This window comes from Rutilus rutilus, assembly GCF_951802725.1.
Source record: "Rutilus rutilus genome assembly, chromosome: 5".
Classification (NCBI taxonomy): Eukaryota; Metazoa; Chordata; class Actinopteri; order Cypriniformes; family Leuciscidae; genus Rutilus; species Rutilus rutilus.
The window spans coordinates 8,886,004-8,902,844 of NC_140213.1; the positions used below are offsets into that span (position 1 = coordinate 8,886,004).

Below are 16,841 nucleotides of genomic sequence, written 5' to 3' on the forward strand. Positions count from 1 at the left end.
GGTTTGTGCCCAAGACAGAAAGCCTATCAGTAAAATATATGTGAAGGTTTTCATTCATTCCAGGTCATTGGGGAATGTCTGGTATTGTATTCATCTGTACCAGAATGTTGTGTTACATTTCTCAAAACTTAACCAGACAGCCTATCAGCTACTTATATGTTTTGCATGCCTAAATCTGCCAGTCTACTCAAATATTGGGCTGTCTCCTATCTAACCGACATAAACATGTTACAAAGGACTTTTATTTTGTTTTCAACACAATACTTTTACAATAGCACAAGCCCTAATACATCCAACAGACAAGTCATTGATAAAGGTGCAACACATCATAAATTTGCATTTAATTAATTATATATATATATATATATATATATATATATATATATATATGTGTGTGCTGGGCAGCGATAAATCTCATCCAAAATAAAAGTTTGTGTTTACATAATATATGTGTACATTTACATAAACATTTACAATTACATAATATATTTTACTGTGTATAAATATTTTGTATATATAAATACACACATATGCATGCATATTTAATAAATATTTGCATATTATATATATATATATATACACACACACATATATATATATACTGTATTATATTTTACATATAAAAACATTTTTCTTGAATATATACATGCAAATGTGTGCATTTATATATAAAAAAAATGATTATACACAGTACACACTAATATATATATATATATATACACACATACATATATCCTATAAAGAAATAAACTGAGCAAATAATAAAAATAATTCTGAGCACAAAAAAAAATTCAAGATACTACTGATAGCCGTCATCCAGAGGATTTTTAGAGACCCTGACAGTGGTCAGGCTTGATGAGTTAAGAAATCAAAGCAAAACAACGTTAAAATATGTAATTCAGCCTACATTTTTGTGCTCCTTTGGTGACTGGCTACGTTTAAATGGTGTAGCCTATACCAAAAGATGATTTTCACATTTACAGATTTTGGAATGTCTGATCTTGTCTGACTGTCAAAATCAGACAAGAAGGATGTCAAAATTTCAGCATGATCAGCCTGTGAAATGAGTCCATAGTCTGATTAATGGCAATAATATAAGAATATAATTATTTATGCATGACATAATTTTATATTATTATTACACCCAGTCAAGTAAAAAGGGAGTCAAAAGTAAAAAACTAAACAAAAACAATACATACCAGTGATTCACTTTGCAAAGTTTTATTTATTAGTATTTAATACTAATATTAAAGATTGTGTGTTTTTCAAGTGTAGAGTGGCATTATATCTTAAAAGTCAGACAAAGTCTATCAACCATAGACTGTAAAAAATAAAAGCTATCAACCTTAAATGCAGACCATAGCAGATTTGTTGTACTGCTTTCCAAACTACCCGCACAGTAGCTGTTTCAAAACCTAGTGCGCGGTGTATCTTGTTAGTAATTTAGGGTATGGTAAGTCCCTACAACGCCAAAATATGCTCTCTCAGTAGACAACTAAGTTTTAAAACAACTAACTGGGCTTCTTCCGAAGGGGGCCATCTGCTTTGTCGCTCGTCCTCCACTAGGGCTTCCGTTTGTTTTGACTACATGATGTTGCCTGTGTTAGTTGATTCACACAAATCCCGGTCTGGCGTCGCGACCAATCGCGCTGAGCCGGTGACGCTTTGGAGGGACGTCCATCCGTGAGCCTGCATTCATAAACGGATGTGATAAGTGTTGAATGTACTGTACAGAGACGAAACTTGGACCATGGCGGAAGAAGACGATACGAAAATCCGGATTTTGCAGAGCCTCAGAGGAAAGATATGTAAGTGCGACACGCTGCGAGTTTGATGTGTATGTGGAAGAGTGTGTTTAGATGGCTTTGAGAGAGAAAGAAAAGGATCGGCACGGGGGAAAGAGGGGCGCGGTAGGAGCAACACACACACACACACACTCACACTCAGAGATACTGGATGGGGCTCTGAGAATCCAGCGCTGTTTGCCACATTTTACGCACAGTTTGTAACGTTATATGTAACTTAGCGGTATTTTATGTTTAAATAATGTTTACATCTTCCGTGACAGATATAACGTTAGCTAAAAAAAAAAAAAGCCCATTATCTGTGAGTTAGCCGTGGTGCTAACATGCTCAATAGCCTGGTTCCCCCTCACAACCGCCGTTTTTATTCACTATAATGTTAGTACCGAAGTTAAATATTGTTCTTTATCTACCCGTTTTAACTAAACCCGTCTTTATGTCACCGGAGTTGGCGGTTGTCTGATTCATTCTTACCCGGATCGAGGTTGTGAAATAGACGGTGGAATCTTCGCCGAAATTTGACAAATTCTGAGCTGGACGGAAGTTGTTGCATCGCTTTAAATACGCGAACACTGACATAGACAATTATAGTAATTTGCAATTTTCTTCAAAACCATTTGTAAAAGCGTACAGTATATTATAAACTGTAGCTCAATAGCCGTGAAGTGATTTCAAATGAAATAATACACAGTACGCACTTCATTTATTTCCCACATATATTACAGTTAGTACAATAAAACTGTGGTAACTTGGTATTAGCTACTGTCATCTAAAAAATAAAATGACAGAAAGCTTTTTACACTCTTTGCAGAAATCAATCACATATTAATTTATTATGAGTTTACAGTTGTATCTATAGTTAGATTAACTGATATAGGCTAGCTGTTTGTTAGGGTAGGCTGTTTGATATATTTACACTGTAAGAAGTGGATAAGATCCTTAGAAATGACACTCTTTTGTATAATCCAGTTTATCCCTGTTGATTTAATGATAGTGACATGATACCATGGTAATGTTATTCTTTGAAAGGACAATTTTAATTCAAATGTTCATGAGTATCATCATCATCATGATCACTACGGTATATGTCGGAGTACAGTGTAAAAATGGTAATAACTTTTGAATTACATCTAATAATATTTAAATGAACTGATTGAAAATTCAACTGCATGCTTTTAAAGTGTACTGTTATATTACCCTTTGATACCATTATTGTAAAATGGAATTTTTGGGCAAGTAAAATGGTTAGTCATGTAATAACATTTGAATTATAAACATTTAAATTAACTGATTGGAAAATTGGAAAGCCAACAGCATATTTTTAAAGTGTACCTACTTACCTTATGATACATTTGTTGTAAAATGGTACTTTTGGCACATGGTACTTTTTTGTAAGATAGTACAGCTGTCACTATCGGCAAATGAAAGATCGCCGTGTCTGAAATAAAATGGTCCCTGAGATTTTGACATGTCAGGTGTGTTTTGAATAGACTGAGCTGATTTAAATTTAAGTTCATCTTAAAGAGAGATTTTCTTTATGCTGTCAGAATGATTGGTGCTTATGTTTTTACTGTCTCCCACCCCTCACCCACCAAAAAAAAAAAAAAAAAAAATTGAACTGAAACCTTCTGTGTTGCAAGTGACTTCGTGGTAAATCATCGCTCACTGGAAGCCTCATATCCAAATGATATTGCATAATTCATGTGAAGTATAGAGTATAAAAAGAACAACGTACAATATAATGTAATACAAAAAAGAGTTGAACATTTTATTTTTAACAAACTTCTGTTCAAAAGTTTTATTTCCATTTATACCCCATGCTTTCACACACCGTTTTAAAAATGGCCATTAAGGGCTTATATACATATGTATAGACCTTAATGGCCATTTTTAAAACGGTGTGTGAATGCGTTTGATTGTGTGAAAGACATCGCTTTTATCTTTCCACCTGGATGAGGGTAGGCTTTTCTGATTACTGTAACCACCCAGTAACCCGCGTTTGCCACTGTACTGAAACGGCTGTCTACAATGGGGGTGTTTTTAGTAGTTGGGACTTTTAGGGCATTTTGGAGACTTGAAAATTCCAACCTCTGGTCAATTCCGATAATGTGTTGAGTAAAGTGATACAAATGACAATAGCAATATTTGTGATGTGGATGTAGTTTCAAATTTCAGACATGTACAGTAGTCAACATTTGAAGTGGATCAAAAAAGTGAATCAAAGTTGTCCTAAGACAAGAACGGGTATTGTACAAAATTCATGTATAACTTTGATCCACTTCAAATGTTGACTACTGTATGTAAAAATCATACAATTTTGTTTCATATGATCTGACAGAACATTTGAAAAATAGTTGTAGTTGTCATGTTTAGTGCATTAAAGTTAAAGATACCTTCAAAGATAATTGGGAAAGTCCTTAGGGAAATGACAGAATACTGATAAATAATTTCTCTCTTGTTCATAAATACTTTGGAAAGAAATCAGGTACTGTTTATTTGTATATTATCTAATCTGAATTTCCTATAATTTAAAACCTGACACATGCTTAAAAAAAAAAAACAAACATATATATATATTTAGGATAATCCTCTGGTTGCTTAAAAATGCCCGAGCCTTCCGAAGAACTGTTTTTTAAATTACACACAACTGAAGTCTTCGGTCAAACCACTTCCCACTCAGAGTTTTATTTGCCCTGACTGGAAAGATGAGCTTCAGGATAAATCAGGGAGATACCGACTGAAGGACACACTGTAAACAAACACATGTCCCATGTGTTATCAAATCAAATTGTCCAGAACACACGTGACCCTGAACAATTGATCAGTTTCTAACTGTTTTAGTTGTGCTGTTAGTCTGTGTGTCCTATATTAACACACTGGGCTAAATATATGGTGTGGTTTGCTCCACTCCTATTTTTATGAAAGGATAAGGGCATTCATTTGTCGTCTAGTGTTTTGTAGTTGGTTGACAACAACTGTTATGTCTCTGTCTAATAATGGCTACTGCCTATTGGTCCGTGAGGTGAATGAATGCAGCTCAATGGCTTTTTCATTCACAAAAGCACACCACTGTTTCAGAATGACTGTTATGAGTTTTTTGTACGTAGGCCACGGTGTGCTGTGCGTCACACTGCAGTGATGGCTTTGTCCACGCAAGTGTCCTAATCGGGAGGTATGTCAACACCAAGCATAACCAAAAAATTGGGTTACGGCCTTGACAAACCAAAATAAACCATTCTGTGCATGTAGCGTTTATTATTATTATCATTATTTAATTTAATTCCTGCAATAATATTAATCTGCTAAAGTAAGTCCCTTAGCTTAACAGAAAGTCAAGTATTAATTCAGATTTAAGCCACAATATGCCCGTGGACATGGTCAAAATATATCACTAACAAATATGCCAAGACCAAGTTTTAAGGTCAGGTTCCACAGAGAAATTAGCATATAAAGATTTGAATAGCTTCTCTGAAAAGTCATACTTGATTTAAACAGTAAGAAAAAGAAAATCCTTAGAAAAACAGATGATGTCCTGAAGAAAATTACCAGTACCTCTTCTGTTAAGTTTACGTTTTTTACTTCAACTCTAAAATACAGCATAACGCAATTCGTCATTTACAATACAGGTGAAAAATCAATACAGATAATTCCTTCACATTAACAGTATATTGGGCCCTATTTTTAGGGATTGTTCTTGTATTAAGAGTGTAATCTAGAATTCTAGAGAACTCCGCTATTTTAACCTGTGTAACAGCCCGTGTCACTGCAATGACGTCATATCCGCGTTATCCTAGATTTCCGTAGAAACCATGGAAACACCAAAGACGCTTTAATACATTATGTGTTTTATTAGACAGGTGAGCAACTGTTTGGATACTCTTATCGACAGAAAACGAATCATTGTTATATAGTTCAACACAGTCTTACTGTTTGAATCTTGGTTTCTTGATTTACCGTGAGTAACATGTTTATACCATGCCTCAGAGGCAACACTATTTTGTCATGTGAAAGCAAAATCAGAAAGTGCTTTATTTGTAGAAACAATAATACAGCATTTTCTCTGCCATTCAATAGGCTATATTTTAAAATGTATTGCATGCCATTTAGCAACATAAGTCATCCAGCTTTTGTTAATATATTATAATATCGATCTAGGTTACTGCGGTGTGCGACAAGTGTCTCATACCAGCCACTGAGCGAACGCAGAGCAACGTTTTAACATAAATTTCAACACACTCAGACGTATTTTTAGTACGATGGTTTGGGCCAAATAAACAGCGCTTTGTTACCCCACAATTTTAATTAGTCAAATAAAGTGACCTGTGTGAGTAGTAACTCAGCACTTGCGGCTGTTCAAATAAAATAATGTGAATTTAAGCGACCAAACGTAACTCACAAAGTTCAAGTTCAGGGAAGAAGGAGGTGAACGTGACATGTAATTTTAAAAGTAACTTTAATCAAAATATGCATAAACAATGACTGTCCCAGGCTTTCGGCCCCACCCTGCTTCATACCACAGTTAACGTTAATAAAACTTTAAAACATTACCTCACCCATGAACATAATTTCTGCCCGAGTCCCGTGCTTTCCATCGGCTGTGGCGTTGAATACGAGAACTCCCATGATTCCACACTCCTTCACGGCGTCATCATGCTTGAAGCTACACCTTTGTTATTGTTTAAAAAAATCGACCTCTAGCGGCAAAACTTACATACTGTGCCTTTAATAGAATATGTCATGATACTAAAGACACTAAAACCACTCAGAACACCTTAGCAACATGGTAAAATACTCTCACATCATGCTAAAATACTCTCACAACATGCTAAAATCAACTCATAACACATTTGCAACATCCAGCATACCTTACAAACATGCTAAAACAACCTTAGCAACTCAATAAAATTCCCAGAACGCATGAGAAACATGCTAAAAACTCTTTAGAAACCTAAAATTCTCTCAAAATACCTTAGCATTGGTAAACTTTTTTTTTTTTTTGTGATGTTGAGCCATGAATCTTTCCATTGTAAAGTGTAATTGGTATCCTCATGGACTAAAAGACTTTTTTTTTGCTCACTCTGATGTTATCTTTTTCTTTTCTTTCCCCCTCTTTTTGCACACAAACGGCCACATTTACATGTGGTCACCAGCACCGGCTATCGACAGGTGTGCGTGCACATATACAAACAGCAGGAGGAAATGTTTTCATGTTGTGATGTGTTGGAGAACTGTGAAGCATTCAGTAGTAAACTAATAACAGCAAGCAAAGAGGAACTGAACTAAGGGCTGGCTCTATGAGGACCATCTTACAACACACTCTTGCGACTTTATACTGGCCACATTGTTCCTGTGTCAACCAATTCCGACGCTCTTATTAGACATTTCAGTACTTGGTAGACAAACATGATAGGCTATAATATTTAAACCACCATACGACCTTTTGTTTTCTAGTCGTGGTTATGTTTTTCTCTTCTTTGTTATCCTACGTTCATGAAATGATTCTATTGAAAAAAGTTGTCTTTCTCTTTTAGAGGAAATAGACTAGAAATATTGCTGACTCATCTTGTACTCATGGGTGTGTCCAAATTTTACTCCAATAATATACTCTCTAGCAAAAGCATATAGCAAATCGTCATGATTTTGTAGGCTATGCTTTCTTAAAAAGAAAACAAGCTCTTTGATATGTCTCGCCCCAAAAGTCTTGTTTCAACTGTGTTCGTCGAGTGGTTTCATGGGGTCTTTAAACGTAGCAAACAAGCTGAGGTTGGTGTTTAAAACTTGTGGCTCACACTCATTGACTCATAACCTTCTGACCGCTTACTTCATTCACTCTCAAACCTCATCCTTTTCTTGCGCCTTCATACTTCTTTCACAATAACTATTTTTTGTTGCAAATAGTTTTGAGCAACACATAAAAAACTATCCATAGAATCATACCAGTAAGCAGAAGTATTACTTTCACACTTTACACACACACACACACACACACACACACACACACACACACATATATGTAAATAGCATAAACATAAACACAATTTCACTGGCAACTTTATTAAGTACACCTGTTAAACTGCTTGTTAACGCAAACATCGAATCAGCCAATCACATGGCAGCAACTCAATGCATTTAGGCATGTAGACACGGTCAAGAGGATCTGCTGAAGTTCAAACTGAGCATCAGAATGGGGAACAAACATGATTTAAGTAACTTTGAACATGGCATGGTTGTTGGTGCCAGACGGGCCGGTCTGAGTATTTCAAAAACTGCTGATCTATTGGGATTTTCATGCACAACCATCTCTAGGGTTTACAGAGACCGGTCCGAAAAAGAGAAATATCCAGTGAGTTGCAGTTCTGTGTGTGAAAATGCCTTGTTGATGCCAGAGGTCAGAGGAGAAAGGCCAGATTGGTTTGAGCTGAAAGCCAACCGTAACTCAAACAACCAACTGAGGTCTGCAGAACACGCTGAACCTTGAAGCAGAAGACACACCGGTGTGTCTCATACTTTCAGATGTCACAGGGGTTGAGGGAAGGACACTAGGGTTATGTTTAGAACACTCATATATATGCGGTGTGTGTATACTGTGCAGAGAATGTCAGTTTTTTTTTTTGAATGCGTGAGCAACCATCCATAATGTCCAGCTGCATTTGCCAAAATGTGCAGTGTAACACAATGCATGTATTAGTATCCCACAATGCAGTGCACTCAACTTGACCTTCCATTACTAGTGTAAGCGATAGTGTTAGTGATATGTGTTGATTTTATTCTATTTTGCGAGAAGTAAGAGACCACAGAGTAACACGACACATGAAACTAGCACAGCTACTGGCTTTGTCAATTGGAAATCGGTTACTCTGGGGGAAAAAGGTCAGTTATGTAGAATATCAGCCATTTTTTTTAAAACATTTGACCGCTGAATGTCAAAATTGACCAATCAGAAACAAGTATTCAAGCTGTGTAACAACCAATTTATTTCTGAGATGGCTAACCTAACGTTTATAGTTGAATAACGCGTGCTCTTAAAAAATAGTCAGTATGCTGTCAAACTGTAGACCAGCACTCAGGTCCAAACACGGCCTGTGTTTAGTTCTAAAGTTAGCTTTTCAGTACTTTCCAAGGTACTTTTTTCCAAGGACGTTGCAAAGTTAAATGATTATGAGCCTGGCTAAATTGGCGTGAAAAACTAACCAACTCTGTGTTTCCCCTTCCGGCCTATCCAGCGGGTCTATGTTCAGTTCTCTGAAAGCAGTTGGGGATGGTGTCACAGCGGGTCTCTGGGGCTGGCTGTGAGTGATTCAGGGCAGGAGGGCTTAGCTCGGAGCTCAAGAGTCGCTTAAGTTTTTACAGTCAGTGGCACTGGGATTAGACATTAATAGTTCTTTAAAGAGCTGAAGCAGATTGACGCCGTCACCTCACACAACCTTAGCAGTGCGCAGTGCTTACACGGCTAACGCTAAACGGTCTTTTACCACTAAACCCAGTTTAATGAAGTGATGCAATCCCCTTCAAGAGTGAATGTGATATTAACGAATTGTTGCAATGTCACTCACGGGACTGTTTACTAATAGTATTAATGAATATAGATTTAAACTGTTTCTGTCAGTTGCCATCAGAGTATTTCTGCCTAAAATGAACCCTAATGGGTACTATCAAGTTGTTGTGAATAAAGGCTCAGTAATATCAAATTCTGATTAAGTAATAATATGGTGTTTTTTTGTCGTTAAATCAGCAGTTTAGCTTTTCTTGTAGGCGGTTTTATTTTATGTCTGGTCTTTCTTTTTTGTTTGGTTTATTCTTGTGTTTGGTGTTTATTTGTCTAGTCAAACAAAAGAGTTTTTGTATACATAACAAAAACAAAAGATGTTGTTGTTGTTATTGTTTTGGTTTTTATTTTTTGTATCCAAAAGTACTCCAAAACTGATGGTTATGTTTTGGTTTGTTTGTTTGTTTTGTGTGTGTTTGTGGTCTTGTCTTGTTTTGCTTTGTACACAGTTGTAACTATAGCAAAACCGATGCTTTTGTGTCGATAAAAACGCAAATGGAATCAGTAGATGTTTTCCCCTTTTTTCTACATTGATTTTGAAGTGCAATTCTGATCCATTGAAATACCATAAAATGTAATAGAATATGACACTCTTATTTTCAGCTCTCAAGATTAGGCAAAATATGTAATCCTGCAAGAGCCCAAGGATGTGTTGAACATTAATGACGGGTGTGGACAGTAAATGATGACCATCCAATTCTGTGGAAAAATTCAGTTCTGCATTATTTAGCTGGGGTTTTTGTTTTAGTTTTTTTTGGCCCAAATTATTTCACGTATGAGTATGGTTGCATTTTTTTACACCATTTTGTGAATGTGTGCGAGTACACAGCATGTAGGGAACTCCAGTGTTTAGTGTCTGCATGTGTGTAAAGCGCCTGTGTATCTTGTTTGTTCAGGCCTCACGGTTGTGGTTTGTGTTCACTTCCGTTGCTAAGCATACAGTGCTACACATGTTGGCTTCTCTTCATCACACCTGTGTGTATGTGTGTGAGAAGAGCGGGTTAACTCTAGGGCATTGGCTGCTATCACGGCTCCCTGCGGCAGCGTGCTGTCGGGAGTTTAGTTTCCTCTGAGTCTTTATCTGTGTCGACTGTGAGCATCATTATGAGCTGCTCTGGGTTGTATTTGCTGTTGTTTTCTGAATGGTTCCGGTGGAAGAGGTGTGTGTGTGTGTGTGTGTGTGTGTGTGTGTGTGTGTGTGTGTGTGTGTGTGTGTGTGTGTGTGTGTGTGTGTGTGTGCGTGCGTGTGTGTGTGTGTGCGCGCGCGTGTGTGTGTGCGCGTGTGTGCCGGAAACCGAGAGTGTGTAATAGCTAAAGGTGTATGTTGCAGACTTCGTGCATTCAGTCTCTGCTCCCTAATGAGAATATATGCATCTCTTGTAGGGTGAATTTTAAAGGGTCATCAACACATTATGAAGTCATATTTCAGCCCAAAAGAAGAAACTAGTATTTTGCATGCTGACAATTAAGGTTATTTTTAAGACTTAAGACTTTCTTGACACTCAACATTGCCCACCGTATTCTCTTTTCGCAACAAAAAAAGAACTCATTATCACTATAATGCATTAATGATAATCATCCTGTTTTATCTGTATTCATCATCAGCATAAATAACATGCAGTGAAACAAAAATTATATTTATATTATATAACATTTTCTTAACACTTTATTTTGCATTATGGTAATGAGAATAATATTTTGTTTTTGTATTACAGAACTGAGAATTTGAGAGGAAATTGTTGGTTTTTGATTATTTGATATAAAAATTTTACACTTAGTTTTACAAAATGATACAGGTCATAAAATAGGCTGTATTATCTTTATGCAAAATACAAATCTTAGTTTTTTGCGATGAAATATGACATGCACACCTTCTTAGAACATGAGGTTTGTCTCTACTAAATAAGAACTGCTGAATCGCATTTTATGAATGGCTTCATAAAAAAAAAAAAAAAAAAAAAAGTGCTATATTTTGTGGTGATTTTAGAAGAGACTTAAAACTGAAAGCTGCGAACCACAATAAAGAATCCAGAGTATCTGAAAATAAAAATTTGAGATAAAGTTATGCGTTTATTAATCGTTCTTGCGTTCTCTAGCCGGTCATCCTGGTTTGATGTGGTCCGTATCAGTTATGGCCACGTCGTCCCTCTGACACTAATATGTGTGGTTGTGTATGTGTGTGTTTTTGAATTTGATCTTTTGAATCAGCGCTCTCCTGGAAGCCCCAGTGCATGCTGGGAGGAAGTTAATGCTTCTCGTCTGTAACCACATCTTAGATGAGCTCCATGTACAGCGGCCACATCCGCCTCAAGCCTATGCACCACCACAGCGCTCCTGCCAGTGTGTGCGAGCGATAGTGTGTATTAGTGGCCGTACATCGCCGACCCTACAACTGACAAACCTCTATATTCAAACGCAATGCTTAGATGTACCAAAAATGATTTTATGTTATTTCCGAATGATCTAACGCAGAATGTCCTTAGGCAGCTTTCGTTTACATTTCTGGGAAAACTGTCACCGTAGCTCAGACAAGTGCCTTCTTACACACACATTATTCTCCTCTCGGCAGGTGAAGCAAAGAATCTGGGTCCGAGCTCAGGTCCGAACCGTCTCCGTGACCTCTGCACCTTCTGTACAATCAGTTTGGACCAGGAGGAAGTATACCGCACAAAAGTCTACGAGAAGAGTGTAAGGTGAGATGGTGAACATGCATAAGCACACAAACATCACATGCAAACTACGTGCTGATGTTGATATGTATCTTAAAAGAACAGCACTTCTCATATATGTGGTTTTCATACTGCTTCTCAAAAATGCAGGTCTACATTTTTTTTTTTTTTCTTACTCTGTTACGTACACCCGTAATTTGAACAAAAGCGGAAAGACTGCGTTTTTATGTTGTTTTATTTCATCCATCACAGTAGTTGCTCAATATACCATATATTACAAAAATTAAAAGAAAAAGAAAACGTGAATAGGTTTTAACTGCCCAAGCCTTGCCGCTAGAATGCTGTAAAACTTGATAACCCACAATTGTTGCCCTAATTTTTACCTGATCTAACACTTAAAGGAATAGGTCACACAATCATTTACTCATCCTCATGCTGTTCCAAACTCATAAGATTTTGGTTAATCTTTGAAAAACAAATGAAGATATTTTTAATGAAACCTGAGAGGTTTCTGTGCCCCACATTGAAAGTCTAGGTAACCAAAACTTAGAAGATTCAAAAGGGTCCTAAAAGCATTGTAAAATGAATCCACATGAATCACGCACTTTAATCCAAGTGATGTGAAGAGGTAAAATCACTTTAAGTTGAGGTTTGCTGGTGTGTGGTGATTGTTAAATAATATTTTGGATTTCAATTCATTTAGATTAGCTAGCACATGATCATTTTTAAATGTTAAAATGATAATATTAATTCACCCCCAAAATGAAAATTCGGTCATCTACTCACCCTCATGTACTTTTTTTTTTTTTGCTCATACAATAAAAAAGGGAGTCTGAAGTTATTTTGGACCCCATTGACTTTCATTGTATGGACATAAACGGTCAAACGTTCTTCAGAATATTTTCTTTTGTGTTCCAAAGGAGAAAGAAAGTCACACAGGTTTGGAACCCCATGAGTATCCCTTTAAGGTATTCTGAGTGTTTTAGCAGGTTGCTGGGGTGTTCTGGGTGGTCAAAACAGTCCAATCCCAAGTCTCTGAGATAGTTTTCTATGCAAGATTTGAGACATGAACGGTGTGGGAAATGTGTGCTGAGCTTCAATACTTTAATTACAATTTTGACATTACTAAAACCTTCTTTTTTTTTTTACATTATTCTCTAAGTAGACCTTCCACTCCGCACCGGATTTGCCTTGCCTGATGGTTCATCTTGATATCAGACGTACATTGTGTTTGGCGATATTACGCTGTGTACATTTTCGTTTGCAAAAGCGTCTAGTCATTGAAAGAGGCACATTTTCTTTCTCACACTCTTTCTGAAGGCTTTTCCTCTCGTGGTATTTCACAACTGGTTTTTTTTCCCCCTCTGTTCAAAGGGCTCTGTTGGCTGTGTCTAAGGAAGGGTGTCCACCTACGCGTTCCCTCACTTTTCTCTCTCACACTTGCTATCTAGCACTTCTTGTCTTTCGTTCACACACTCGTTTGCAGTCAGCCTCTCTCAGAAGGTCTTTCTTCACCTCTCCTAATCTTTCTTTCTCTCATCTGGCTTATTATGAAACACTCTCTGAATTTGAGGCTGTTCGTGTGTGCCGTGTCGCCACGTTTTCAGTATTTCGAGTCGAGTGCTTTACCTGTAGCAGTGTTGGGGAGGTCAGAATCTGTTCGTGTGTGAATGTATGTGGGAGCGCATGCGCTCTTGAGTGCGTGGGCTATGAGTGTGTAATTTGTGTGTGTGTGTGTGTGTGTGTGTGTGTGTGTGTGTGTAAGAGAGCTGGAGTGTGTGTGGGTGGATGAGCATTCTCCTCTCAAGTCTCAGCAGAGGTATTTAACTGTTGCAGTCACACAGCAAGAAGTAATTCTTTTGCATATTAAACCTTTTGGACATTTCTTTTACTCTTTAATATGACAATCTGACACTGACCCCAAAAAGTATTTGGAACCTTGAGCAGAATAACCACATTTTGTAGTAACGTGATCTACTATCATTGAACTTGAACAACCACAAAGTGTCACAGTTCTTTTTATTTTAATTATATGTATTATAATTGATAGTTAATTTATTTAATAATTTATCTGTTTATATAGGTTTGTTTTATAATATAAATATAAATAATTTATGTAATGCAATGAAACTCATACATTTCTAATGGTGTCTTAAGTGGTGTCACAAACTGTGTCAATGACATATAATAGGGCCCTATGAAATAGTAATACATCTTATTTTTCTTTCCAAACTCAGTTTTTTCCATTTTAATGTTTCTACATTTTTTTTTTTTCTGGAATCCATTTTAATGGTTAATTTCGATCAATTAGATTGTTAAAATTTAATTTATGAGACATAAAATTTAACAACAATTTATTAAAAGTTTCACAAAAATATATATATTTTTAGGTACCTATGGTTATTTTTCCAAAATTCTTTTTAATAGTTTAATTAAATGTTAATAATCAAAAAGAATGTCTTCTCAACTGAATTCATAAAACTTTAACAACTGAATTTATTTATTTTTATTTTACAATAATTGGGCCTTATGAAATGTTAGATTTGTCTTTTAACTTAAAGCATTAACAATTTAATTAATCTTTTAAAATGTAATCAAATGAAAAGTAAACCATTTTAAAGTCCTCCAATTCTGAAATATTTTTTATATCATGGCCGTGTGAATATTACACACAACTTTAGATAAGATTAACAAAACAAAAAATTGTCATTTTTTAATACAAAATGTAATATCTTTCTCCTCCTCTAATGCAGTGTTTGTTGCAGTTTTGTGTTTGGAGTCACTGGTGTGGTTGTGATTAACGGTCTCTGTCCTTTGCTTCAGTCCGTTCTACGGCGAGGACTTCTATTTCGAAATCCCGCGCCCATTCCAATGCCTGTCCTTCTACGTGTACGCCAAGACCATGTTCCAAATAAGGGATCTACCTGTAGGTCAGTATCTTTCGCCCTTGTTTTGTCTCATGTACAAGACTAATACACAGTGTACATGTCAACTAAAGATTGCGTATGTGTTTGTAGGTAAAGTAGCCATCAGGAAGGAAGATCTGTATAAGTACTGCGGGAAAGAGAACTGGTTTCACTTACAACCCGTGGATCCAAACTCAGAAGTTCAGGTGAGTGAACATTTAGATGGCATTGAAGTTATTCAGCACACAAACACACCCAACAGAGCAACACATGAATACACAGCCTTACTTCCCTTCTGTGGTTAGTCTCCAACCGTGGTTTTGGGCCAATCGGGTGAGTTTATGATTACTCATTGCCTCGCTATACCCAATGAGATCAATGTATGATTAGTCAGCTCTTATATGTGGTCCAATGACTTGAACGCAGATGAAGGCCTAACTCCACATCCTGTTTTTGTGTATGGTGTATGCACAGATCTGTTTTGTACACAAGTATGGTTCACTATTCAGCAGAACCGGGGGCAGTGGGTGTGGATTAACTGTATCAGAAACAAAAAGTGTTTACGTAAAGGAATTTGCGTTTTGTAAAAGTCTGTTTTGAAAAAGAAAAAAAGTACAATGGAGGGCAATTTCAAATAGCAGTTTGCCAACCAAGGAAATTAAACCAAGTGTTTTTTACATTTGTATGTGTATTGATAACATCGGTTTTAATTGAAATTTGGCAATATTTTGAATGCTTGCAATATATTTGCGATGATGTAATTAAGTGGCATTGTGAATATTGTACAATTTTAATTGGCTTTCTATTTGTTTAGTTTTAAACGGTGTCAGTTGGCTAGTTTCTTGCAAAATTGCAAGATGTTTTAGTAGCGACGCTTTAAGACTGGAATACACTACATGACTGTTGCTCAGATTTTTGCCCCGATTTGCAGTCTAGAAGAGTCGACAATAGTTGCTAAAAGTGTGCACCAGTCTGCAGATTTTGGATAGTGTGAGTTGACAGACTTCACAGAAAATTGCGTAATGTAAGAGGGGCACTGACTGATTCCATCATTCCATCAAGCTGGAGCATATTAAAACACGTTTGATATTTTGAGCTGATTTTAGAGCACATATTGTAATGTATGACGCGTTGCTACTGAAGCCGAAGCTGTCCTCTGTCTACCAGTGTTGCAAATACAAATATAATAACAATACAAAAGTAGATTAAAGGGATAGTTCACCCAAAAAAGAAAATTCTGTCATTAATTACTCACCCTCATGTCGTTCCAAGCCCATAAGACTTTCATTCATCTTCAGAACACAAATTAAGATCTTTTTGATGAAATCGGAGAGATTTGACCCTCCGTTGACAGCTACAACCACCACTTTGAAAAAGTTAATAAAGAGATGGTAAAACTAATCATGAGTTGAGTGGTTTAGTCCAAATTTTCTGAAGGTATTCGATCGCTTTATATGCTGAACAGATTCAATTTAGGCTTTTATTCTCATGTAAACATTGATCAGCAAACATAAACAGAAGCTCAACTGAACCTGCTTGACGCGCAAGAACAAACCTCATTGGTTTTTGCAGAAGCTCAAATTACTGCATTACACACAAGAATGAACCTCCTTGGTTCTCGCACGTCAAGCGAACATGCTTGAGCTTCTGTTTACCACAACTGATGTGTGAATTGATAAATGTTTATATGTGAAAAGCCTAAATTCAATTTGTTCATCATATAAAGCGATCGTGTCTCTTCAGAAAATTTGAATGGATTAGTTTTACGATCTCTTTATGAACTTTTTGAAGCGACAAAGTGTTCTTCTGTACTGAGTTTGTGTTCGAACATGTTCTGTTAGTGTATGATCCCCAGTCGTTTAGTGTGCGATGCCCGGTTTTTCTCTGTAACCATTTACAAAGTCGGCAAGTGTTGCCC

At 36.6% G+C, this 16,841-nt stretch overlaps 1 protein-coding gene across 1 annotated transcript in view; it reads left to right on the forward strand.

Annotated features, from left to right (window-relative positions):
• Positions 1-1,614: 1,614 nt before the first annotated feature.
• Positions 1,615-16,841, forward strand: part of rasa2 (RAS p21 protein activator 2) — a 41,095-nt gene continuing 25,868 nt past the window's right edge. Inside the window, exons 1-4 of the mRNA XM_084409442.1 lie at positions 1,615-1,808; positions 11,918-12,041; positions 14,841-14,947; positions 15,035-15,129. Of these exons, the coding sequence (XP_084265568.1) occupies positions 1,751-1,808; positions 11,918-12,041; positions 14,841-14,947; positions 15,035-15,129 (384 nt within the window). The 5' untranslated portion in view covers positions 1,615-1,750. The remainder of the gene's footprint in view (positions 1,809-11,917; positions 12,042-14,840; positions 14,948-15,034; positions 15,130-16,841) is intronic.